At 45.0% G+C, this 27574-nt stretch overlaps 1 protein-coding gene across 1 annotated transcript; it reads left to right on the forward strand.

Moving 5' to 3' along the window:
• Positions 1-26557, forward strand: EHHADH (enoyl-CoA hydratase and 3-hydroxyacyl CoA dehydrogenase). The gene is made up of 7 exons (XM_068692476.1): positions 1-197; positions 7661-7764; positions 8350-8522; positions 9654-9765; positions 10090-10194; positions 16229-16570; positions 24085-26557. Exons 1-7 carry the CDS (start codon positions 124-126, stop codon positions 25353-25355), a joined length of 2181 nt encoding a protein of 726 aa, XP_068548577.1. The 5' UTR covers positions 1-123; the 3' UTR covers positions 25356-26557.
• The last annotated feature ends 1017 nt before the right edge of the window (positions 26558-27574 follow it).

Below are 27574 nucleotides of genomic sequence, written 5' to 3' on the forward strand. Positions count from 1 at the left end.
GCAGAGCCCGGCCGGTCCCGGCGTTAGGGCAGGCGGCACGACCAGGGGCCGCCCCCGCTGCTTGCCCTGCCCCGGCTCCGCCCGGGTACCCGGGGGCTCGTCCGGCGGTGCCAGGCAGCCGGCATGGCGCAGTACGCGAGGGGTGCCGCCGCCGTGGCCGTGATCCGGCTCCGCAACCCGCCGGTCAACGCGCTGAGGTAACGGCGGCGCCCGCCCGCCCGCCATTTCGTGAGGCGGCCGCCGCGCTGGGGCACGGCCGGGGGCGTTCGGCTTCCCGGCCCCGGCCCCGGGGGGCTGCGGCTCGGCCCCCGGGTGGTGGCCCCCGCTCGGGTATGGGGCCGGGGGGGTCCCCACTGGGGCGGAGGGACGAGGAGGGCGGCCGGGGCGCCCCCGTGCCCGTCCCGCTGCAGCTGTGTGTGGGCGGCCGTCGGCTGAGGGGACGCTGACACAAGGGGAACCTGACACGAGCTTCCGAGCTTAGCTTTCCCTTTGCAAAAAACATGCTGAACTTTTCCATGGTTTTTGCTCTTTGTTAAAAGTTTTAGATACTTTTTTTTTTTTTTTTTTCCCTCGGGAGAGATGCCAGGCTCATCAATCTGTGCTTTCTGCCATCTCCTGTGGAATCTGTTTTCAAACTTAGCACGTTTCTTGTCATTTCCAGTCTTTAAGTATCAGGATGAAGCTTCCAGCGAGCAGTCACGCAGCAGCATTAGCAGCTCGGCAGCTTCATCCCACAGTTCCTTTGGAGTCTGTAGGTGAAAACCAGCTTTTCCCCCAAGCCTGGCTGCTGTTCACATTACTCGTCCCGCAGGCTACGCGTCGTGCTTCCAAGTGAGCACAGGGGTTAGGTAGGGCAAAGGGCTCTGCAAGCTGCAGATGTGGTTCGGCAAGAGGAGCTGGCACTGAGATTAAGCCCCAGTATCAGAAGTGTAAACAGCGCACTTGGCTTTTAAAAACAATTAAGAAATTGACCTCTTAAAAAATGTGGTCAAGGAAGACCACAAGTGATCTCCAACCAGCCAGTGAAAAACAGTCAAACACAATGCAGGAGCCCCTGGACATTGCAGTTTTCCACCCAAACTGAAGTGGACAGACATTCGTTTTGGTTTATGTAATTTGTTACAAGGTTAATGTATTATAGTTCATGTAGCTGAATGGCAGCACACCGGCCCATCTTAAGCAGCTGTGGTTGAAGAGCCAGTCTGCAGCAGTAATCTTAGCACATATTCCACGTATATTCCCAAGGCAAAAATCCACTGCAGTCATGCCCAACTTCTAAAGCAGAAAGTTTGTTAAAAAGAAGCTGAGAAGCAAGTAAGAGCATGAATGCCTGCTCTCACTCTTTTGTTGCAACATTTGAAAGCACAGAAAGATCATTTTCACGTGGTCAGATAATTACAATGAGAAAGCAAATTTGCAGTAACTTGATTGATTTATAGGACTCCCAGATGTATAGACATATAGGATTCCCGGAATATCCCTTGGACCTCCTGTGGCCAAGACTGGGCTAAGAAAACTTGCCGGCTGTGCCCACAGCGAACTTGCCTTCCTTACCACACAAACCAGTAAGCACTCTAACACAGCATAATTCAGACTGCCATGATCCTGGCCCTGCCAGTTAAGCTGCTGTGAAACTTTTGCTTGCTACATGTGAGGGAACAAGACAGGTGGGTTTGACCTGTCCGTGTTGTCTTATATCAAGCAGTTCCAGCCAACTGTTCCACTGCTCAAGACAACTAAATGGTACACATCACTGGAGTATGGTGCGGGCACGTCCACTTCGTTGTAACCAGCTTCAGAAGGAAAACTTGGTTTTCGTGAGCTTTTAGCTTATTTCCTGATCTGTTAAGATCTGCTGAATTTGCAGAGAGCAAGCATGACACATGCACTGAGCTCAGCCTTCACCAGCTTTGCACTATTCTGTTAGCAGTGAGGATAAGACCTGTTTTAGCAGGAATCAACAATTGTTTCATACTTGCCATTGAGTAGTTTTTAGCTAAGACCTGGCTATAGCTAGGAAAGGTAGAGGGCACTCCGTGATCCTTGCATGAACCTTCTGCTTCTGCTTGTTTTATATGCTGGACTGTAGGAGAGCAGGTTTGTGATTGCTGTTTGAGATGTCTGACTACATAGGTGATAGCAGGCAGGGAAACTTACAGACAGGAGCCATGTCCCGCAGTCCTGACAATTTAATTTCACAGCAGGCACAGATGCTTTTTAAAAGGCTGGTGTGTTTTTCCTGCTCTGGCCTCACCTATCTCTCCCCATTACATGTGACACTCAGAGCCGTTATCCCAGCTCCCACGCCATCACACCAGCCATTAGCACTTTAGAAGCCACTGGTGGGTAGAAATTTGCTTTTTGCTGTCTGACAGCATCCACTGCTGTGCGGGTACCTCCCAGGCAGTGCTTTCCTGAGGAATGTGTGCTGACTTGCGAGTCTGGCAGCAAATTTGGCTCCCACACACAGACTCCCCTTCAAGCTGATCCATCTCCCCACCAGCAGAGCTGGCATGTGCCAAACTTGCTTTTTTTTTTTTTTTTTTTTTTTCCTGGTTTGCAGAGGTTTAACTTCCAGAGATCTGCAGTCCTAACGCATCTGTGAAACTGTGGCATAGAAAGAAGGGATTTAGATGTGCAAGGAACTGGACAGTTTTGGGGGACAGGCAGACAAGACATGCAGGAGAAAGGAGCAGACACACTTCATGAGCAGAGACAGGCTGCTGGCATTGAAAATTAAGAAGGATGTGGAAAAATGTGCTAATGCCAGCTGAGTAGCACATGCAGTTCTGAGTGAGTGACAGAAAGCAAAACATACAAGAAATTTTGTATCAGTGCTTTTAACTCTAAAAAGATAAGGTGGAGGAACTGGATTCCTGGCACCAAGTGGGCCCAGCTGCTAGCTGTGTTGCCAGGCCACTGAATTTACAGGGATGAGGTAGGGGAGTTTGTGTGGGGGATGATATAAAGTATAACCACAAAGCTGCCAAAAGCAGTCCCAAGCTCCTTGTGACTGCTAGGGCAGTCCTTCAGACCCCCCATCAGGATAACGATCAGAAAATGTTAAATGAGGCTGGAGGAGCTGCAGTTTTGGGATAGGTGCAATGATGGGAGCCCGTGATGACCCGTGTGGGACAGGGATAGTGCCTCATCAGCTGAGATGTGGAGAGGTGGGGTGCAGTAAGTGCCTCCTTCCTGAAACTGCTAATCTTAGACTCCACAGCAAAGATGCCATTCTGGATTTGGTATTAATTAATTAATGCATGGCATTAACTAATTAATGTTGGTATTAATTAATGCATGGCTCAATTCAAGCTGTGTTAGAGGAGAGCTGCCCTGTGACAGCAGCTCCACAGCTAGCTCTGGCACTGAGGTGAAAGAGCACAGAGCAGCTAAAGCCAGCACCAGTACTGAGGTTCAAGGAAGGGAACTATGTAAGTATCAGGCAGCATGACCAAAACCAAACACAGGTAACTCTGAAAGGAGCTGTCCACAGCACAAAGGATCAAGCATGAAGGCCAGTTTGTTTTTTTACTGTTGGGGTTTTGTCCTGTTTTAATGTTTCTTAGAGACCTAGGTGAACCATTCAGCCAGCAGGTGATCCAGAACGGAACAGCTCAGTGGGACAGCTAAGGAGACTCAGGGAAAAGTTCGATTTTTTTTTTTTTTTTAAGAAGTGGAAAGCTTACACAAATGAGAACAAGAAAGAGGGTAAAATATGATAGGAGAGATGCAAGTTGGAAATTAAGATGACTTTAAAAATATAAACAGTGCTTCTCAAAGCCTGCTAAAAAAAAAAAAAAGCAAAAAGTTCTTTAAATACATAAATAAATTAATAAACCAGGACAAGCTTAGAGGATGCTGAGTTCAAAACTGGCATTTACAGCTCAGGAAAAAGATCCTCACCCTTGACAGTTCTCTGAAATCATCAGCTCAATGTGCTGTGACAGACCAAAACACCTAGAAAATGTAGGGTACCATCAGCATGTACGCTGAGAACAAAACAGAGGGCATCATACCTCTGCAGTGTAAAACTAAGAAGTTGCTTAAATGTCGTGTATAGTTATGGACTTTGTATTTGGAAAAGGACAGGGAGATGATCCAGAAAGGGATGACAAAAACAACTAAGGGGACTTAGGAAATCATACTGGAAAGGCCTAGAGTCATCAGCTCAGAGAAGAAAAGGCTGTGGGACAATAAGGTCAAGATTTACAAAATCATAAAGAAAGCAAATAAATTGAAGGCCTAACTCTGTTTACAAGATCCTGCAATCATTGAACTAGGGGTGTTTGATTAAGTAGGAGATCGTTTTAAAACAGGTAACGCAGAGCTCGATGGCACAGGAGACTGTGGAGGCAGATGGATCGGCAGAACTGGGGATTAGAGAAATGTATGGACAGCAGGTCAGTAGAGGATGCTAAAAGAAGGTATGTGCATACATAGGGGACCATCCCTCATGCAGTGATTGTGGATGTCAGGGGAAATACAAGGGGGAGGGACCAGACCTGCACGTTTCCCACAAATAGCATTGTCTACTGTTAGATTGGAGCCTGACTGAATTAATTTTGGGGATTCCCTTAAATTGCTTTTTTTTTTTTCTTTTTAAATTAAAGTCCACGTTCACAAATCTGAGCTAAAATTTGAAGTTATTTAAAAGCTTGTTACAAATCCAGAACACTATCACTGCAATGGGTAGAGCTTTATGCAAAACAGAAACAACCTGGGGTGGTCACCTGCAGGAATACTCTCTTATCCCGGGGTGCATGTGCTTTTAACAACACCTACCACGAGTTTCTGAAACACATAACACTGAATCCTCTCAGTGTAACGACTTTTGCAGTCAAAACAGTAACATGGCAGAGCTGACTACATAGCATGGGATTAAGAGTCAGTTGGAACACATGCAGTGAATTTTTGCATTGTTTCTGTTAAATGAATGATACTGTTGCAGTAATGAAACACTTATGCAAATTATGGTGACTTTTTGCTTCTCTAATGCTTTAGCTGTTTGAAGTTATGATGCCCTTGAGTATTTCTATAATTGTGCTGTCATACATTTTGCTATGATTGCTTTCATGGAAGCATGAAAGCTTATATCTTTTAGTACCAGTTACAGCTCATGAGTTACTGAGCCACGCAGCCTCTGCGTTGGACTTTAACCTATCTTGGAGCAAACATATTGCTCCATTTTAGAACAAAAGGAAGCTGCAAAAAGTCTGCTTCTTCTTCCTTTTTGTCCCACAAACACTTCTCCCTGGGAAAATGTTGTATGGAGGGGAAAGAAATATTTATGCAAGAACAGGGTCAAGTTATTCTCTGGCAAAAATAGTTCTTTTAATGCAGATAATGTAGGTATTGAACTGTTATTTTACAGCAGCCTTGATGACAAATTTTTCTCCTAGTGGGAGTATTTTATAACTGCTGAGGGCTTGTAAATAATTTCTTATATAAAACCCTGAACCTTTTCATCTACAGGGGCAAACCTTTTATATGGGCTTTCTGCAACTGCTAATCATGTGGCTACTGTAAACACAGAAATGCTCTGATTGCTTCTTGTCTGCTTCTGCAAGAAAATCAGGCAATTTTCCTACACACTATTTTCAAATCCAAAATTTAATATTTGTTAGGGATCCTGCTGCGTATTTTTCCCCCTCTTTACACCATATATTGTAAGGGGCAGTGACATTTCATAAAGGTTTTCCCTTTAATCTTCCAGCATTAAGTGAATTTGGTACTTCTGTGGCCTGGCACTGATGCAAAAACCAGACCTGAGCACAGCGTGCAGCCTGTGGGTCCTCCTCAAACAGCAGCAGCCACAGCACTTCATGTTACAAAAGAGATAAAACCAAGTTTTTAACATGTATTTTCCCCAGAGAGTAAGAAAACATTTACTAAAATTGGAAAGGCTTTGTGTTCTGCTAGATGGAGCTAGCTGCACTGCAGGGCTGGACGCAAGCAGACAAATGTTGGTTAAAAAAAACGTGGCACGCGTGCAGCTTTTAACTGGAAATTCAGTAGCAATGCCCAGTTGCGTGCTGCCCTGCAGACGTGGAAAGAAGAGGAATTCTGCTTTCCTTCCTGGTCAGGGACTCAAAACCAGAGGACAAGGAAAGAACTGAGTTTGATCACAGATGTGATGTGGAGACACAGCTGAGCCCAAATCACATGGCAGAGGGCAGGTTCCAGTTGGGACAGTGCCTGTTCTCACCAGGGGTCAAGTCCAGAACAGTGAATCAGAATTGAAAGATTCTGTGTGGCAGTACCACTTTCCCAGAGAATCTCACTTGCCTAACCTCTGTAAGTGGAAATGAGGAACTAAAAAACCCTGTGCAGTTCTCAACTGGGGTTTACCTAAGAAATGCCAATATAGAAGTTTAGAAACCTGATTTCAAAGAAGTTTCAATATACAAGGTCTGAATAATGTAGCCATCATTTTTATTACTTTACAAAATATTTTTTATCAGTGGCTTTCCTATAGCCCAGATTATACATACATGCTGGGTTGTGCTTTGTCAGCTCCTCTGGATAGGAACCTGACCTAAGATAGATCACAGACGTGATTCACAGTTCCTTTGCTCCAGTTATCCCACTGAGTTACATAAGAGAAGTTGTATTTATTTATAAAGGACTGGACAAGCACATATAATACTTGAGTATTTCTCTATCCACTTATGGCTCAAATTTCCTGAATCAGACTCATTATCTACAGCTGTAGCTTATATGCATGCAGAAAAGAATCTCCCCCCACAACATACACACTTAATGTACTTAGAAGTGCGTGCACGTGAACATAGTTTGGTATCTAAACTATACATACACACCATTTTTGTTACAGCTTCTATTAATAGGTGATAGGCATCAATGCTTCTTTACCTACCATCCATCTTTGTCACCATCTTCTAAAGCAAAACATATTTATGGAAGGACATGGAGAGTATGTATTGAGCTTTTTATATTTAGCTTTTAAGCTTCAAATACCAAGTGGATGAAGAGTCAGTTCAGATTTCTGCTTAATATCTGATTTGTAAAAATACTAGTTATACTGTTCAGTTTTGAAGTTCTTTAGTAATTCTTCACTGGACACATTAACAGCTTGTGTCTGTGGAGATATGTTCAGATGACAAAAAATTCTTAGTGTTTTAGGCCCAAATTCACTTTGACAGGACACCACACAAGTTCAAGCCTGGTCTTTGCAAAGTGAAAGCTTCATAATTGTCAGCACAGCACCAGCTCTATGCCAGGTGTTTGAAAGATAACTTTTTATCCCCTTTTAAAAAGTTTGTAGGTTAGCAGTGGTTTAGCATTAATTACTTTCAAATTATGCTAAACTATTTTCCTAAAAATCTGAATGTTTAATTCAAAAAGACATTTTTCAAAAGAACATTTCCCTGTGCTGTTTGCTTTGGAAACAGGAATATCATAGTCACAAGAAGACTCTGCAGCAGCTGAGTGACAGGTCAGTCAGCAGTGATAAGCTTGTGGGTTTTGACACTTAGCCTTAAAGTGAGAGACTAATGAAGATTCACCCACAGGGACTATGGCAGAAGACCAGTCAGAGGACAGATTTGCATGGACTTACTGCTTATTTTCACTGAGCCTCTTGGTGTTGATGGAAAGGTAACGTAATTGACCATTAGTTGCTGACTCTCATTCATTTCAGTTTAACAGTTCTTCAGGCATTAGAGGATGGACTGAAGAGAGCGGATGCAGATCCTTCAGTGAAAGCTGTTATGATTTGTGGCGAAAATGGGAAATTCAGTGCAGGTAAGGCAAGTTTCTTCAATCAGTCTGAGAAAGAGAGCAAATACTCCCTGCCCACCACATCTGACAATTCTCTGCCTTATAACACTATTGATAAAACGGCTACAAGACAGTGGATTTTTTTTGACTCTGCTGTCCCATGATTGACATGGGGCACATGAGAGATTGGACAGGGCAGGTAGGAGTAACAGATCTCCTCCAGTTGTAGAAATCTGTGAAGGTAGAGAATTTTTGTGGAGCTCAACATCGCTTGTTAGTAGTAACTTGAACTTAACTATTCCAGACTCCGTATTTTTTTTTCTTTTTTAAATAAGCATCTCTGCAAACCACCTTAGTAACTGCACGATCATTACAATTATGTATTTTTGTGCTTTGCAATCCCCCTAGCTCTCTGAATAGGCTTAAGGAGCCTGGCTTTCTTGCAGCTGGTCCCCAAAGGAGTCGCTCCCTGTTAACCACTCTCCTGCCAGCAGCATCTCTGCAAGACCTCAGTCATCTGTGAGCAGTGATGTGTAATGGCACCAAGGGAAGGATCCTTCCAGTCGCTGCTTTCCCCAGTAATTCCTTTTCATCTTTGTGCTTTCCCAGGTGCTGACATTCAAGGATTTTCTTCTCCAAAGAGACAGGGTATTGGCTTGGGCCCCTTAATTTCTCTCATCGAAAGGAGTGAGAAGCCAGTGGTGGCTGCCATTGAAGGCATTGCCTTGGGAGGAGGCCTGGAGGTGGCGCTTGGCTGTCACTATCGGATTGCACATGTGCAGGTAACATACTCAACTAGAGGCTGCTCCTGAAGAGGAGCTTCCTGTGTCTTTCCTGCAGAGAAACTTCAGAGACTGAGTGTTAATTTGCCTTCAGTCTCAGTAGTCATTATCTGAATTCTATGTAGTTGGCTTATGCAGCATGACTTTTCTCTTACTTTTCTCCCCAGCCACATGAATTTTGCATTTCTTTCTGCTAGTGACCTAGTTTCAATAGGTAGCTGAAACTCAGCTAGCATAGAGCACTTGCAATTTGATTTCCCACGGGCTCTGTTTCCTCAGGGAGCACTCTATCCAACAGACAACTTCTCCCCCCACACACTTAAGTCTTTAAAAGTTTTTTTTTTTCCTCTTGAATCTGTACCTTCAGGATTGCTGAACTGCCTTTTAAGCAGCACCTGGTCTCCTTACATAGACTCTTCACTGATATGAGCATCTCCTCATTTTCCTACTTTCCCCTGACAATGTGGGTTCCTATAACACCATAAAGAGGCACTCTACATGTCCTGTATGCCACCTAAGAAGGATGCCTGAAGTAGTAGTCTTAAAATAACCCTACATCTCTCAAGAGCTCAACTGGAAATGTACTTATTTTAAAAGTAACAAACTACATAGATTTTTTAAAAGAAGACAGGAGCCCTCTTCCTGCTGTCACTAGCTTTTCTGCTGTAACCCTACCAAACCTCAAGTGCATCAAGAACCATTTGAGCACTTGGGAAGGAGGGTTAGTTCAGAATCTCAGTATGTGAGTGGTACCACTCTTCCTTCAATACATTTCTAAGAACTAGGGTAGGGAGACAGCAAGTCACAGACAACCCTCCAGCATTTACTAACAACTACTTGCCTTGTCTGTACATGTGTTGCGGTCTGGGGTGATGCTGTTGCCCCCTTTGGTCTAATTCAGTGCTGTGCTAGCACCCACACATCCTCTGAAGCGTGACACCTCCTCTGCTCCTGTACATAAGTTGTTGAAGAGGGTGAGTGGGTTTGTCTTGAATGGCAAAAAGCAAGGATTAGGTTTCTGTATAGAAGTTCTTTGAAGATTCCTAGAGGAGCATCACATGTAATCAGGTCTGCTTGGTTCATAATTAACACTCTTGCTAAGAAGACTTGTTGAATTTGACTTCACTTTAGGCACGGATGGGTTTACCGGAAGTCACCATCGGGTTACTTCCAGGTGCTGAAGGCACTCAGCGACTACCCAGACTGATCGGGGTGCCAGCTGCTCTGGATCTAATCACTACAGGTAAAGTACTGTACCTCAGCCTTGCTGTGTTTGTGAGGATGACCAAGTCATACCATCACATTGGTCTAATGAAGCCTAATAGCTTTTGGTTTTGTTTTTTAAACACATAGCTGCTTGGGTTGAAATTCAGCTTGCTTCCCATAAGGGTTGGCTAGGAAGGGGATGTATGCGCTTCTGATGCATATAGCTCGTGATGCATTTTGTGCTCAATGAGCTTGTCTCATGCCTGAAGCCAGCTACACAAGCTATTTGAACAGATATAAAAAGAATGAAGTCACCTGTAATGCCCCACCGTAGTCACCTTTTTTTTTTTTTTAATCACAGGAAGACACATTCCAGCAACTGAAGCACTGAAGCTGGGCTTGGTTGATGAAGTTGTGGAAGAGAACACAGTTGAGGCAGGAATTCGCTTGGCAAACAAGCTGATTGGTGAGAAAAGAACTGTAGCAATGCCAAGAAATAATTGTTGAGGCCGAAGAGAGTCAGAACAAAGCCCACTAGTTTGTTCCATATGCTCCATTCATTGGGTTTTGGCATCCATCTGAAACAGAATTAGCTGCAGAATTTTTCTGTTAAGCAAACGTGGAAAAATTCAGATGCTGGAGAGCTGCAGAAATTCAAATGAGGATTCAGAGAAAAACAGAAATAAGGAGTCCCTGTGCTTATTAATTATATATCCAAACTTGCATACGCCTCTGGGCTACTGCACTCAACTGATTTGGGGGAATATGAGCTCTTCCCATGTATAGCTTTGGATGACAGCTGGTATTGGGTGTAGACCTGTTGCATCATCAGTAAGGGCTGATAAAAAATAATTGTCTCCCTCTAGTGGAGGGACTGGCACATCCTCAGCTGAACTCGAAGATCCATGAGTCTTGCTGTCCTTGGGTTGTGTGGTGAGATGCCTATTTTGGAGACAGACTGACTCGTCAGGATTTGATGTGGAGCTCTTTCACACGAGATGCATGCAAGGAAGGAAAAACACAACCTTGTTGTTCTGGTCACATGGCCTTTACAGGCAATGCTTTTCTAAACTGGGGTGCTCCTGCAATTGTCTTTACTGCAAAGAACAATTCTCCTCTGTAGGAGTATTTCTCCCATGCTAGGGGTTGAAGCAGCCTCAGCTTTGTCCTGGATGACAATGCACCATATTTTCAAGACAGCTTAAAGAATACACTATTCTTCAAAAATCAGTGTCTTGAATACTTAGCTGCAATGTGGGATTTATCAGATAGATGCAAAAGCACGTTCTTTGGCTGGGTCTTCCATAATAGATGTTCTTCCTTCTCAACATATTCATACTAATGATTCTGGGGCTTCAGTTCTGGTGCAGAACTGATGACACAAGCAATCCTTTTCTCTTTCCCCATATGTAAACTATTTAAATATAAAACTTTGGAAAGACAGGGAATATACAGAATCATCTAGGTTGGAATAGACCTGCAAGATTATCCAGTCCAACCTCTGACCTAGCACTACCAAATCCTCCACTAAACCATATCACTAAACTTTACACCGAGATGTCTTTTAAAGACCTCCAGGGTTGGTGCCTCAACCACTTCCCTGGGCAGCCCATTCCAATGCCTAACAACCCTTTCAATAAATAAGTTCTTCCTAACATCCAACCTACTTCACTATTGCTTAAGAAAAGCAAAGGCACTTTGGTTCACTGATCTTTCCTGTTTTGAATGAGAGTTCTGTTTCTCCATCAGCTAGGAGGGCAATGAAATATTACTACTTTGCTTGACTGAATAACCCAGAAAATACTGTTCCCCTTGATGTACCCTCTCAGCCTCTGAATGAGACCATGTGTAAGATTGATACCAGTACTGATGGCAAAATCAGTATATCATAAAAAGTGTGATAGATACATTGCTAGAACTATAGCAAACTGGCAAGCATCCTGGCTTTCAACAAAAGCAAAGTGAAACTGGGTGAATTGTAGACATTTGTATGGTTGTTTCTTCTGTGACAGATATGCAGTGGTTGAGAATTGTCAAAGTCAGCTTGACCTTAGAGGAAAACCTCAGGAATGAGTCACTGACCACACTATTTCTCAGTAGAACTTGCTTTCTGGAACTCTTGTGCACTGCCATTACTGCCAAATTCCTGTTCTATAGCTTCAGTTTCACTGGAAAGCGTCACTAGCAAGGAAAATTGAGAACTGTGTAAGCATGCAGGAATCCTGACTGGATGTCCAGCAGGTAACCTGTCTGTTCCAGGCTCTCATTATTCGCAGTAGCAGTTCTGTTTCTTGCTCCAGTGAAAAATGAGTGGTGTCACTGAAGACATTTCATGTCATCACACTGTATACCAACTCCAACAGAACTCTGAAGAAAAATGCTTTCAAACCTCATCTAACAGCTCTACTGGCATTTGCAAGATGTTCTTTAACAGTGAAAATACTGGAGACCAGCTCCTCTTTCTCTCTCCCCTACTTGGAAGATTTATCTTTAGACTTTGCAGAATATTATGAAAAATTTTGTTGCATTGTTTATCCTCAGGTGACCTAATCAAGCAGACAGAATGGGGTACCCAGAATCCATACGTTCTTTTAGAGTCCTTCCTGGCTTTGGCCTTCGCATAAATTTAATAAAATTCTCCTGCCATACAACAGCAAAATAGCACTTTTAGTTCTGTATTTCTGTAACTTAGGTCTGCAGAAGAGATATGAAAGTCTCACGTAGTGTGGGGAAACAATCCCAGACCATCTAAATTATGTTTTCAGTAAACATTTTTCAGACAATCTTAGAAACAGAATTGCACAGAAATTCACTTCATATGGCAACAACTTTTTCTTTAAAAACAAACATACACAAGGCTAACAACTGCTGGCTTCTTACAGAGCAGTTTGGCTAAATAACTCATTGTCACTGAGAGAATTTCTGCTCCTAGCCCGGGAGTGCTCTACTGCAAGATCCATCTCAAAGGACCCATTCAGATAGGATTTTCTTTTAAAGCTTTCTCAGCACTGGAGCTGCAGTAACTCAGGGCGAGAGATCAGCCTTAGATGAGTGGCCTCACTGAAGCAAGGGTCCCTGATTGTTTCTATCCATAGGTGACAGAACTGCCTTTGTGGTAGGTAGGCTGGGAAACCTTCATCTGTAAAACTTCATGGAACATTCTTAATGAAGAACACCTTCTGAACAGCTCTGAATCAACATCTGTGGGAATACACAGGCATTTAATCTAAGTACAATTTTTTTTTAGTCAAAACCAGTAATTACGTAACACAGACTAGGAAGTGAGTGTGCATTCCTGTCCTTCTTCAGAGGAAATTGCTTGTTTATGTAAGAGAAAGTTTTCGCTCTCAAAGGTTTTTTATTTAAGGAAGGAAGGAATAGGCAGAAGCTAAGTCCTTAGAGACTAGAAGAATGTTCTTTCATTGAATGTGTTTGATAACCACTGCACTAATTCAAAGCTGCATTACATAATTTGTCCACCTGATGGCATCAAAAAATTGAAAATTTGCCATAATTGCTTGCAGCTTACACTGCCCACCTCTGTTGGCCTGCAGTAGCCTTCCTGGGCTGGAGGAGAAAATGGCAGCTGATCCTTTGCAAAGCAGATTTCCTGCTTTCTGACCATATCTGCTGCTTAACTTATCTTCTCAGAGCACAAGAGCATCAATGGCATACATCAAAGAGCCAAGCAAAGTCCGTTCAGTTTAGATTAGTTCAGACCCCACAGGTAATACGCTCTGCATGGAAAGACGATTAGGAGTTTCTGACCGTATGCCACCAGCAGCAACTGTGGAGGAGGGTTGTGTTCTTTCTGAGGAACATGATACCCACATGAGTAGCAGCTACTGCTGCTCATGCAGTAACTGCATGCTTTAAATGGCAAGTACTGGAAAAAGTCTTTTGGTTACATTTACAAGGGCCTTTAGTGCATCATCTCTGGAAAGAAGTACAATATGCAGATATTTGAATCTGTCTCCTGGGCTTATCATTCTGGCTACCACCTTCCTTAAGCAGAAGATCTAGCAAAATGCCCCTTTGAGACAACCAGAGAGTGTTGAGAGTTGACAGCAGCCACACTCGTCTCTCTGAGTGGTCTGAGACCATTGCTAGCCTGAAGAACAGGGAACCAGTTCCAGCCTTGCTCCCTGGACATGTACAAGCATTGCTGCACCATGCAGACTGTTGAGCTAGCCCCGCCTTCAGTCCAGTAATATCCCTAGAGTTCACTCTGGGATGCCTTTTTTTTTTCCTTTAAATAGCAGTGTTTGATACTGCAGGCTTCCATGTTGCTTTTGCTGATAAGTGTTATAGACTTAGTCCATCCTTTGTGCCACCTAGATTACAAACCCTAGCAAAACAAAGTAGATACCTGTGCTAGCTCCTGTTCACAGGAGATGCCTTTTCCTACATCACTGATGTCCAGTATCATTCACCATGTTCTTGCTTCTTTGATTTCAGAAACCAAGCTGTAGGTATCCTGCACTAATCTCTTCTTCCAAGGTTTAAATTCAGATCATTCTTTCTATTCATAAGTACACTTTTGGTTCTTAGTAGCATTTAGGCAGCAAGGAAGCTGCATGGAGGTGCTATAGAAATGCTCAGCTGAATACAAGTTTTATTACAGGACGCTGAGGAGAGTTACTTTTCAGTCTGAGCAACTGTCTCACATTCCTCATCAGTATTTGTGCTTAACAAGTACAATTTGCTGTCTGAAGACCATGTTTGAAGGCTGCCAGTAGCATTTCCGTTCACTTCTCACATGGGACATATGTGAGGTCTCTTGGTCTGTCCTGTCCTAAGTGGTCTTCCAGCCATCAGATTTCCTTTTTGAAAGAACAAAACCCACTATTTCAGTCCTAAATAAAGGACTATGGATGAAGAGCATTCTCATATTAAAAACATACACTTAGGGAAGATAAAGGGTTCAAAAATAAAGAAATATCTTGACTGAAATCCTGCAGTACTGGCAAATCCAAGCTATATTCATTGTCAGTGTGGAAGCATTTGGATGGACTCACATTACAAGGGAAGCTACTTACACAGTCAGCGTTCATCTTTGTGTTCTCTAAAAGGCTTAGTTAAAGAGCCTGACCTCTGAAGACCACTGTTTCAGAAAATCAATACCAACTCAGCCTGGGAATTCATGTGCGTTTTGTTGTTTGTTTTTTTTTCCCCCCTCTCTTAAAAGCATCTGGTCTTAGAGGAAGAGTTAGAGTCAGGACATGTTCTTTGGAAAACCACAATTGCAGTGCTGCCATTATTCCTGCTTTTCAGTACCCTGTGTATGTTGGGGCTCCAGATTTCCTGCTCCTGAATCTTCTGCTGATGCAGCGGCATTTTCAGTCAGACAGTGGAAGGGAAGAGAGAGCTGGGTGCAATATGCCACCTTTGAAAGAAATGTGCTCCTACACAGAGCTCATAACAGAAGCCAGGCCAATGATGTTACACACAAGAGAACTTCTCACCTCTGGGTTCCCATCAGAGGGGGCCCACTCACCATCCTGCTGTGGTGGTGGTCCACGATGCTCGTGGGGACAGTGCTGCAGTGCTCAATGCCATAACATCACTTAGCCACATCCAGATCCATAAATTATGATGACAAAAGGCTTTGTGCAAATATTGAGGAGATGCATCCTGAATTTCTGACCTTGTTCCTCCATGGTCTTTAGTGAGGCAAGCTGCTAAGAACATAGCAATAGCCTGAGCATGGACAGATCAGAGATCTCCCAGTGGGCACCAAGGTTTATGTTTCTGAAGAGGATTTTGGTGTCTGAAATATAACTAACTTCTCTCAATTAAGAATTCTTTCTAGGTATTACCATAGCAACCTCCTTCTGTAATGAGGCTCATGTATTTCTGTGGCTGCTTGATTCACCCCTTGCTGACACAGAAGCATGAACTCTTCCTTGTTATTCATTTGCTCCCCATCTCATGCTGTGTGAGCCATCCTCTTGGCTGGTCTCACAGGGAACAGGGGGACTCCTGCTGTTAGGGAAGAATTGAAGTCGGGGTACATTTCCCAGTCATTCATACAAACACCTGGGTCAGGACCCTGGCTGGAATGCATCTGGCTGGCAATGCCAATTGGGCACAGAGTGCTGAGCAACACTGGGGAAAAGCTCTAGTACTGAAGCTCACAGAACAGAAGGAGCTTTATGAATGTGACAGCTGGAACTGTGGAGTAAGAACTGGAGAAGTCAAGTCACTCTGTAGCCAAGAAAAGGAAGGAAAGAGTTGTCTTTGAAATTGAAAGCTTGCTTTGTTGAAGTCTAGGGAGAAGGGTCTTGAAAAACTTCCATTGTCGAGGCAAACAAAGTTAAAGAAGCATCAGACACTTGAATGCTGACCCAGATCATTGTGCCATGCAAGCCCTAGTGCAGTGGGCTTAGCAGGAGGGGGAAAAGGTGTAACAGATTCTCATTCTATGTAGAGAAACAAATCTGTAGTCCTCCAGCAAGTGTGGAATGTTTTGTTCTATAACTGTATTTTTCTACCCACAGGCCAGCCCTTGGGACCCCGCAGGCTCAGCCTGAAGCCTGTTCCAAAGCTGCCCAACATGGAAGCATTTCTCAGTGAGGCTCTCATGAAGGTGAAGAAACAGGCCCAGGGGTGCCTGGCGCCAGAGCTCTGCTTCCAGGCAGTCAAAGCCGCCACAGAGAAGCCCTTTGCAGATGGAGTCCGGAAGGAACGGGAGCTGTTTAACATCCTGCTGACCTCAGGCCAGGCCCAAGCACTGCAGTATGCTTTCTTTGCAGAGAGAGCAGTGCAGAGGTGGACAACGCCCACTGGAGCTTCATGGAAAAGTGCTTCCCCTCAGCCCATCCGCAGAGCGGCTGTGATAGGTAAGGAGATGAAAAGCTGTTGCGTTTCCTGATTGTGCAGCTAACAGCAGCACTGAAAGGGAGCAAGATGAGTATAGCAAGGCTTTACTCATGGCAGAAAGCCTAAGCCTTAATTCCCTAGCAGTCACTGGTACCCAGCACAGGAGAGATATCCCAGGCCCGTAAGTGACATGCAAGGAGAGAAGCTGTCACTTGTAAGCTCAGGGAAGGTCAGATGGTAAGTCATTTCCTAATAGATTGCTACCTAATCCCACCCCTTTCTTTGGGAGAGAAACTTCCTCCACTTTCAGAGTCGCTTCATCTGTGGATCATAAGCAGTCTGTTCCCTTTTAAATACTGCCATGTTGAGTCCTGGCTTCGCTCCATGTTAGAAGCAGGTTTGCATGAAATTCTCCTCCTCCTGGTCTAGTTCTGTATTAGAAGTGCATGTGCATAGAGTCACTCAGGGATATATTAAAACAAAAATGTTTTGACAGCTGTATTTTAAGAAGATTTCATCTCACTGGGATCCACTCTTGCCATTTTGTAGCCCAGCAAGATAATGCCTTCATTAATTTTTTATAAGAGCAATTTAAATAAAACCTTCGATGCACTGCTGAGATTTAAAAACAGAAAAAAAAAAAAAGAAATCTTTCAGCTCTGCCTGTTGATAGTAGCACTCAGAAATGGTTAGATGAGTAATGGAGCACTTGGAAAACATCCATTCTGTTTCAGAGAAAGCTCACCAGACCAACACTGCTCTTTCCAGGCCTCCTGTGCCCAGTAAGAAGCCCTCTGGAAGCTCATTTCAGACCAGAGAAGCACTTTTTTCAAAGTTCCCTTCTCTTCATTAGCTTCCCTGACTTAATCCATGCTTTAATTTTAATGAAAATGTTTCTTGAACATTGGTCCACAAGCCTTGTGAGGCAGATCTGTGGCTGTTATGTCATGTGGATAATAAGGCATGAACTATCACCAAATTTATCATGTGACCTGGGTGCAAGCAAACCCAGATAGGTCAGTCCTCTGGTGTTCTTTGGCAAAAAGGGCTTATTCTGAAGTTTGTAGGAACGATCAGGTGAATAGAATCAACAATTAAATGGACAGTCTTTATTAGGGACTGATAAATGATGCTACAATTACTAACTTTTCTTGAAGAGTCTCAATACTAATAAACAGTATAGCCAAAAGGACCATTCAGGGCATCTGACCTGCTTATGTTCATGCTGTAACTAAACTAAGGGAAATTTTAGGGACAAATCCAATCCCTGTCTGAAGGTTCCTAGAAAAAACAGCCTGTATCTTATTTCCAGACTGAACTGGCAGGGCTACATCTCCCACCCTTTGGATTAAGAACTGCCAAAAAAATCTGCCAGACTTCCAAATTCTTGTCTGAAGCTGACCCAACCTCTACCTAGGTTTCAGTTTTCTTGCAGCTGTTTACAGACACAGTTCAAGTTAACCCATGCCTTTTGCAGAAGAAATAAACGAATTGCATTGATTCTTTTGCTGCTGAGCACAGTCTGTCATGCTTTAGTCATTTTCTTTATTCTCTGAACTTCCTCTGATTTTTCCCAACACTCCCCAAAGCACACACACCAGACGTGTGAACAGTATTCCAGAAGCAATTATGCTAAGACCAGGTACAAAGAAGATATTTCTTCTTTGCTCCTGCCTAATATGCTCAAGGTAACACCCAATGTTTGCATTAGCCATGTTTACTACATCCTGTTAATTATCCACTGGCCAGAAGCAGCAAGGGCCAGCAGTTCTTCAAGGGATGGAGTGCTGAGGGGAATCCCAGAATCCTCTACAAGTCACCCTGTCCAGCTCCCATGCTCAAACAAGGCCACCTAGAGCCAATTTCCCAGGACTGTGACAAGACAGCTCTTGAATATCACCACAGATGGAGACTCCACAGCCTCCCTGGCAACTCATACCAGTGCTCAGTCACCCTCACTGCACAAAAAAAAATAAAAATAAAAATCCTGACATTCAGATGAAACCCTTTCAGTTTCTGCCCTTTGCCTCTTGCCTTGCCACCAGGCTCCACTGACAAGAGCCTGGTTACCTCTTCTTTGCACCTTGCCCTCAGGGTTTTGCATACATTGACAAGAGTCTGCCTCACTTCCACCTTCTCAAGGCAGAAAGACTCCTAGCTCTCACAGCCCTTCCCCATATATGAGTCATTCCAGTCTCTTAATCATTTTTGTGGCCCTTTATTGGGCTCATTCCAATATCTCCATGTTTCTGTCATACTCAGGAGCCCAGAACTGGACCCAGTAGTGCTGAGCAGAGGGGACATCTCACCTCCCTCAGCCTGCTGGCAACACTCCTCATACAGCCCCATATACCATCAGCCTTCTTTGCAGCAAGGACCCACTGCTGCTCATGGTCAAATTGGTGCCCACCAGGACCCCAGATCCTTTTCTGCAATGCTACTTCCACCCAGTCAGCCCCAAGCATGTACTGGTGCATAGGATTATGCCACCCAGGGCACAGTACTTTGCATCTCTCCCTGTTGATGAGGTTCATGACATACCTGTCAGTTCTCCCTCTGGACGGCAGCACAGCTCTCTGGTACATCAATTATTTACAGTACCCAAGTGAGGCAAAGAAGACAGACTTGAGATCATGCCAGGATCCAGACAATCAATGAAAATTCACACGATGAAGCAGGTCCAAGGTAGAGTGGGGAAGCCAATCAACAGATTGAGGTGTGGCTCAGTGGGACCACAGCTAGAGCCATACAGTTCTCCAGCATAGCTCAAAAGGAGAGCAGGGGCCCGGGGCTGAGTTTAAATCAGGCTCTGAAGCTCCTGGGTGGTGGGTGTGGGGTGGAGGCTCCAGGTGTAGCTGGTCAGGGTCATTAAAGCTTATCAATCCTCTCAAGGCCTTGACACCTGCCAAACCTCCTAATTCGTTTTCTGAATCACTGCTTCTATCAGTAACCCCCATAAGCAATATAGTTTGCTTTGTTTGTGCGAGGTGTAGATGTTATGCTTCATTTGATAAGCAGCTTCTGTTTGGGAGGCCATTGATCACCTCCTCTTAACTCTTAATCTTATGCCATACTAAATGTCATTGCTTTCCATCATTTACTTCTTTCTGCCACCCCACTGGGCTTTTTTTCTTTCCTCTGGAAGGACTTCCTAATGTCTTACCTTTTGGTATCAAACAAATAGCAAGTCCTTTGGAGATGGGTTCAGAATATGCCACCACCGTTGCATTTTTTTCTCTCTCAGGCTGCCATAACAAGAAGTCATTCGCCAGCGAGTACCATCTCATATTTCCATATTCTTGATCTTTAACACATTCTTGTAGCACCAGAAACCAAACTCTTAGGGACAAACTTTTAGGGTCACCTCTTAAAATAGTGCTGATCATCCCTTTAAAGTACTGAGCCTCTATAGGTTATCCAGGGTCTCCCTGTTTTCCCTGGAGAGAAGAAGACATGATCTTGCGTCCATTTTGGATGGTCAGAAATCATGCAGCCCCTGATTCCAAATACTGCTGTTTCACACACTAAAACCCTGTTGCAATATGCTGGTTCTTCTGTCTGTTATCACTGCAAAATGGGAAGCAGCTGAGCAGATCACTGCAACATCTTCCTCCTTCAGTAGCTTTTCTGCCAGCACAGAGGACTTTTTGGGTATTCAGTGTCATGAATGCTGGGGGAGCCTTGCTTTGTGGACCCCCTGTCAATCCAGTATTAGCAGGACATTGTTAGAGGGAGTTGGCACCAAGTCCTAATGGATGTTCAGCATCAAGCATTATGTGTCATTTTTGTAGGCTTGCTTGATAGATGGCATTGCTGATGAGTTGGCGACTGTTGCTGTGCAGTCCTGGCTTCCCGTCAGCTACCTTTGTCTGCGGGTTGCTTGCTGCAGGACTGATAACGGGCAGCACCCAGCTGGGCAAGATCCCTCCTGCTCTTGGCCTAGCTGTCTGTGGCTGTCTTCAGACACAGGCGATGCGACCTACCTCATTTGCTCCTGCTTGCTCTGTGCTCTCACCTCCCATCTCTTTCCACCTTCTCTGATTCCTTGTTACACAGAAAAAGAGTTCATCTCTGTCCCTTCCGCAGTCTTTCAGTAGCTTCCCGCTTGCCTTGAGTACCACATTATTTCCGCTTGAAGCTTGTACCCTGAAACAGTTAGAGAAAGAAGCAGCTCCAGGCTGCATCAGTCCACCACCACCAATTGCTCATTATTCTTTTTTAACATGAAAATTGGAACAGTCCATGTATATTTTTACCAATTCATAAAGTGCTGTTTCCAGTTCCTGTTATTTTAAGGTCCAAATACTCATTATAGTTCAGAATATTTTCTACTGATAAGTATTTCTCTAGTGCGTGTGACTCTACATAAGTTGTTTAATACATATTTCGAGTTCATTTGTTTTGGAACTTGTTTTTAAAATCCTTCAATTAACTTTGCATCATTTTTCATATTCTCGGTACCTCATGTGACAGCGCAATAATTAGCAATCATTATTCACTCTGCTTGCCCCACAAATGATTTCGTTGTATCCATGTTTGGCCTTAAATTTCGGGAGTTTAAGTGTAGCTTTGTTTATATGCCAAGGCTACATTTCACAACGAAAGGCCAGAAGCAAGATGGCTAGACACTGGGCTTTTCCTGAAGCACATTTCAGTCTTCTTTTGGAAGCTGGGCCTTGGGCATGAACACAGCTCTGGAAACAGTTCACTGAATAAAAGACAAGAATATAGGATTTTTGTAAAGATTTGGGGGAAGTAAGAGCCCAACTGAGGGACAAAACAAAATGTACAGTAGAAATCCTGGAGTAGTTCTTAGCTGTGTTTTGGTCTGCGCAACCTGAACTGAGCATGCAACACTTCCCTTTCTTCTACAGCCTGCTACCCATGCAAGACCCAGTGATTCCCTACCATTTTTTACTGCTGTAATACATTTTTTGCCAAGATCACGAGTCTATAAATTTGAAAGGGAAGTCCTTAGAAATGCTTCTTTCCCTACTAAATAGCCAGATCTCTCCTTGGTTTTACAGCCCAATTTTAGAAAATATTTCCAGGGGAGTCATGCTGTGCAAGCTCTAATGTAACAAAACCCTTGGGGCTTTCATTACTCTCTCTGCCAGCTTCATTAAACATCATTTCATACAGGCCACTGAAGAGTTATGTAGTAAGTTGAGAGACAGCTTTTCTAGGTCAGAAACAAGCTTGGCAAGCTCATGTCTTATCTATAAGCCTCCTCCTGTGGCCTAGAAAGTGCAGGACTACCGGCATGTACGCCTGTCTGTCGTGGGACGGTGAAAACCTAGATGGGAGTACTTACACTACACGTGAAAGAAAGCAAAGAGCTGAATCAGCTGACACCAAAGTTTTGATCTAGGAGGGAACAGCTTGTTCACGTTGTGAGAGAACTGCTAACATTTCAGTCAGGAAACTGAAGCTGAGAGGAGCAGGAGTTACTAAGGCCCAGGATGTACAGGCTGTTTCTTTAGTATGGCTTGGAAATAAAGAGGAGAAACCCCAGGTCTCCATCCCAGAATGGAATAAGAGATTTCAAGAGGGAGCTGTGAAGAACCAGGATGTGGAACTGCAAACCCTTTACCATGGTGTCGAAAGAGAGCCTTAAAGATGGGTCTAGGCTTGGTGGCTGTACAGGAGGTTGTGCGTGACACTCCCGCACTGTCTGAGAAGAAAGCAGTCTTTGTAGCTCAACAAAGACAGAAAGAGCTGTTTTAACACCCTGCCGACACATCCAAGCCTCTGAGAACTGAGCAAAGCAGAAGGAGCTATTTGTGTTTGGTTGTCAGTCAGCAAACCGTGGACAATGAAATACTAAGAATTGATTCATGTTGTTCTACCTTTATTTTCAAATTAATTTTAGTAGTGTCTGATCATGAAGATTCAATTTCCTAGAAAGGAAGTTCAGCATTTGCTTGGCAGCAAAGTGGTTTATGAGCAAGCATCCAGATAGTGATGTCTATAAGAACTGCTCTTAAAGCTAAGCAGGGAGTGTTTTAAATGTCCTCTGTGTATAAAAATTTAGCGTGGACACATCTAAATCAAGGGTATGTAGCTTGCAGGAGAAATATACTACCTTGTTTGACCTTCAGAGTTGGAACTTGTTTAACTGATGACATAATTTCAGCTCTTCTTTATAAAGCTGCTTTAGACAAATTTTTTAATCCCCTTGTTTCTGTTTATTTGTTTAGCAGACTTTCATTTGTAAACCTGGGATTAAAAAAATCATTTTTACAGAATTATGACAAACCTGGACTTTGTCTAGTTGCTGCTTTATTTAGGATATTAATAATCCTCCCATTCAAATGCTTTGCACTTTTAAAGCTGGTAAAATTGCACTGGCCTTTGCTCACTAGTTTGCATTTGCTCAGTCCAAAAAGCGTCCATCAGGGGAGAACAGCGTAAGTAGCGTGGGTTGGGTATCATAGGAGAGTGTAAGCCTGCGGCTTCGTTTAATGTAATAGAGGGCAGAGCTGGCGGAAGGGCTCAGGAGGAGGGAAAGGAGCAAGCCAGTAATCACCACAATATTATTCCTCCAATGTTATTATGAGCTGGTAATAGCACATTTATGGATCTTGGAGGAAAAAATACAGCTCAAATGGGTGTTCAGTAATGGGAATTCTAGACAAGAATTTTAACTGCACGGTTGGACAAGGAAGAGTGTATCTTCGGTGACCTTCAAAAGTTAGCAATAGCCTGTATTGGATGACTTGGCTTGTTCCCGGTGGGCAGAGATGTCCAGGATAAAGTGTGAACAGCAAGAAAAAAAGCTATTGATGTTCCCAAGTGATTAAAAAGGAGGTGGGATATGTTGAATTCTGGATTAAGAAGACATTATTAGTTCCATGCCTGGACTGGTGATGGGAGACATAGGAGACAGAGACAAAATCAAGAGCAGCTCAGTTTCTGAGAGTCTTTACAGAAATTGCAGCTGAATTTGTGCTTGCATCAAAGATTATGCAATGAAGAGCAGAGGGAGAAGAAGGAGACAAAGAGGAAACTTGCAAGGAGGAGGGAGAAACCAATTGTCTGAGCTTTGCTGGTGTCTGAATCTCTGTGGGGTGTGTTTGCTTGCACTGATGTTCTTCTGTGAGTGCCCCAGAGAACCACTGGTATCCTGAGGGTGAAGCTGCTAGAAGTTGGCAACAAGGTGGAAGTAGAAACTCAGATCTTGTCTGCACTCACCAGGTTCTAACTCTTAAGCAATGCTGGTTTCCGTAGGTATAAAACTTCACAGGGAGAATATGTGAATCACATGGAGTGAATCCCATTGGTATTTTGTAATCTTGAGAAGACGTCAACTTGCCTTTCTGCTCTTGCTTTTCAAACATTTAGGCTCGCTGAAAGAGAGACTTCACCTTCCTTTTTCGGAGTTTTCAGTTCTTTTCTTCTCTCTGTGCACCATTCATCTTGCTTAGGCTTCTGCTTTTTATCCTGGAGATACCAGAGGAAGTGCTGCTGTCAAGTGATTGATTGTAACATTTTCTATTCATAGTCTCTGATTCTATCTCCCTTTTATCCCTAGGGCTGGGAACAATGGGCCGAGGCATTGTGACTTCTCTGGTTAAGGCCAACATACCCGTGGTAGCCCTGGAGCAGGACATGGAGTATCTGAACACGGGAAGAAAAGCTGTGATGCTCCTTTTGGAACGTGAGGCTATGAAAATGGGGCAGGATGCCCAAAGCCTGGATTTCCATAACCCTGCACGTCTCCAGTTCACTGTAGACTTTGATGGGTTGCGGGATGTAGACCTAGTTATTGAAGCTGTGTTTGAGAACATGGCACTGAAGAAGGAAATATTCAAAAAGCTATCAGGGATCTGCAAGCCGGGGGCCTTTCTGTGCACAAACACATCAGCCCTGAACATCGATGAAATAGCCTCTGCCACGAGCCACCCACAGCAGGTCATTGGCACACACTTCTTCTCCCCTGCTCATGTGATGAGGCTATTAGAAATTATCTATGGCCGCCACACGTCCCCAGCTGCCATTGCCACTGCCATGCAGCTAGCCAAAGCGATGAAAAAGGTTGGAGTGGTGGTAGGGAATTGCTTTGGCTTTGTCGGGAACCGAATGATGTTTCCATATGTACAACAGGCAGTTTTCCTTTTAGAGGAAGGAAGCAGACCAGAGGATGTAGATCGGGTTCTTGAAGATTTTGGGTTTAAGATAGGGCCTCTCCGAATGTCCGATCTCGCAGGGCTGGACGTGGGCTGGAGGTCTCGAAAGGGCCAGGGCCTCACTGGGGCCTCACTGCCTCCAGGAACACCTGCCCGCCAGCGGCACGGCCGTCGCTACAGCCCGCTGCCCGACCTTCTGTGTGAGAAAGGCAGGTTTGGGCAGAAAACTGGAAAAGGCTGGTACCAGTACGAGAAGGCTGGGGGCAGGACAGCCAGGCCAGATCCGTGGCTTCACAGCTTCCTGTCTGAGTACAGGGACACCCATCAGATCAAGACCCGCTTTGTAGACCAGGAGGAGATCCTGGAGCGGTGTTTGTTTTCTCTCATCAATGAAGGGTTTAACATCCTGGCTGAAGGAATAGCTTCAGGCCCAGAACACCTTGATGTCATTTATATCAATGGCTACGGGTGGCCAAAGCACAAGGGCGGCCCCATGTTCTATGCTTCCACCGTCGGGCTCCCTCGCGTTCTGGCTAAGCTGCAGAAATACTCCGAGGCCCACCCTGATGTCCCCGAGCTGCGTCCCAGTGCCTTTCTGAAAAAGCTGGTAGCTGCGGGGAGCCCTCCCCTCAAAGAGTGGATGTCCTGCTCAGGCTCGCAGAGCAGCAAGCTGTGATTTCATTGACGCCTGCTCTATAAATTCATGGGAGAGATCTCGTGAAACAGGTGCTGTGATTGCCCTGTCTTTTCCAATCAAAACCAAAGTGCTTCAGGCTCATAAACAATGTCACTAACCTTCCTGGGCCTTCGCAGAGAATAACTTTGGCCAAAGATTGATCTCAGTCAGCCCCCTGCTGCTGGCAGCCACTGCCATTGCCCACCCTTCCGTCTCACCACCAGCCTCACCCACACTTTTTGCACATCGCTGTGCACGGACGTGTTTCACTTTGCTCTGCCTTTAGGATTTCACAGCAGTGCTTCTCTTTTGGTCTGTCTGTGTCGAAGGGACAGCAGCACACAGCCCTCAGAGCGAATCACAGAGGGAAGCGAGAGCGAGGTGGTCACAATTCACAAAGGAGATGGTCACGGTTCACCCCGCATGAGCTGGATCTACCAGATCCTGGCCTGAATCCATTTCCCAGCCTGTTCAGATCTCCCCCGGCAGCCCATCTCCAGCCCAGATTTCCTGGCTCCGAAACGCAGCCAGTTGGAACCTGTTCCCTTCCTGCTGCTGGGGGCAGTTGGCACAAGGGGCACAGCGCCTTTCAGAGGTAAATTCAAATGAATTGGAGGGAGCAGCTTTGGACAGAGAGCGAGGGGCAGGGCTGGTACTGTCCCCTCCTCCCACAGAAGAAAATTCTGATAAATGGCAGAAAAGCCACAAATGCATCAACCTGCCTAACTTGCCCCATGCTGTTGGCTCACGACCAGCCTTCTGCATCCAGGCTCCAGCCTCCGTTACCATCCACCTGTCTGTGTCCAGGCAGAAACATCTTCTGGCATCTCCAAGTGTGGGTTTGTGTTGCCAACCCTCCCCCTTTCTTGCCTGCCTACAGCTACCTAATTGATCTAATTGACCAGACCGAAGCCTGGCCTGGCACTTAGTGGGTTTCCACATGCACAGAGGGCACGCGGAGGAGTGCAGGGCTCCAGAGCTGTGCAGGCAGGAACATTTCTGCAGGCACACAGGGAGCAGAGCAGGGGGAGGTGACCAAGCTTCCTCCAGGCTTGCTGCTGTGGGGCAGTCACCCACTGCTCGTGGCCTCTGAATTTATCGTCTAGGTTGGCGTGGGGCGTGGGTGGGTCTGGGTTCCCTTCTCAGGAAGATTAACATCAGATTCTGCTTTTTATTTTAATAAAACTGCTTTGATTATATGATACCATAGTGAAAACGGAAAATGTGTTTGTTCTTTCTTCATACCTCCATTGTTTCTTTACATGGCAGAATTAGATACATTTCCTGTTAATGAAGAACTCTTTGTTTGAAGAGGCTGCTTGCTGCTTTTTTCTAAATGTAACTTATTTTGCCCTCTTTCCACTCCTGTCCTTCTGTGGATGAGGGTGCAAAAGAAGCCGCAACCCAACCAAATGACTGGTTCCAGCGGGCGTTTTTCTCCAGGACCAGAAACAGAAATAACTCTAGGCCCAGAAAGCTGCAGCAGTTCCCCCCCTCCCCATCACTTGCGTGTCACAGCTGAGAGCAATCCAGCATTTGCTCATAGGTGAAGCGCTGCTTCCACGCGAGCGGACTCCGCATGACATGTTACACAACAGCTCTGCCCAGCGCTGCCGGCTCGCATGTCCTTCGGCAGGACAGCCCCGGACACGCCACGCTGACATCCCCTCTCCCGTGCCTCGTGCTGCCCTGCTCACCCGCACCGCAGACGGGCTGGAAAAGGGCACTGCCCTTGCAGCGGGAGTGGGATGAGGAGTGGGAGATGTTGGTTTCGGAGTACCAAGCCCCAGCGACTTCTACTTGGCAGCCGAAATGTCTCCTCACCTGCTGCACCTCCGTGCTGCTGCATCTGACGTGCCCACCCCTGCCCATCTCCCCTCCAGGAGGTTACTGAGAACAGAGGCTGTTCGCACTGGCAACGTCTCTACTGACAGAAGTTCATTTGTAAATTCGTATTGACCAGAGCAGCCCAGCATTGATTGTTCTGTCTGCTTTGTGTCCCGGCCACCGCCAGTGACATTGCCAGCACGGAGAGGCTGCGTTGGCAGCTCTGGGAGGGCCAGCGTGAGGCTCTGAGCCCCAGCCTCTTGAGTACACCAGAGGACAGCCGCAGCTCCCTGGCCCCCAGACCCCCAGGGCTGAACTTTAACCACCTCATATGGGATTGATTCTCCTACTGTCTGTTTAAACAAGCTGGCAAATTTCATTCAGTGAAGAAG

The sequence above is a fragment of the Anas acuta genome, chromosome 9 (genome assembly GCF_963932015.1).
Source record: "Anas acuta chromosome 9, bAnaAcu1.1, whole genome shotgun sequence".
In the NCBI taxonomy this organism is placed as follows: Eukaryota; Metazoa; Chordata; class Aves; order Anseriformes; family Anatidae; genus Anas; species Anas acuta.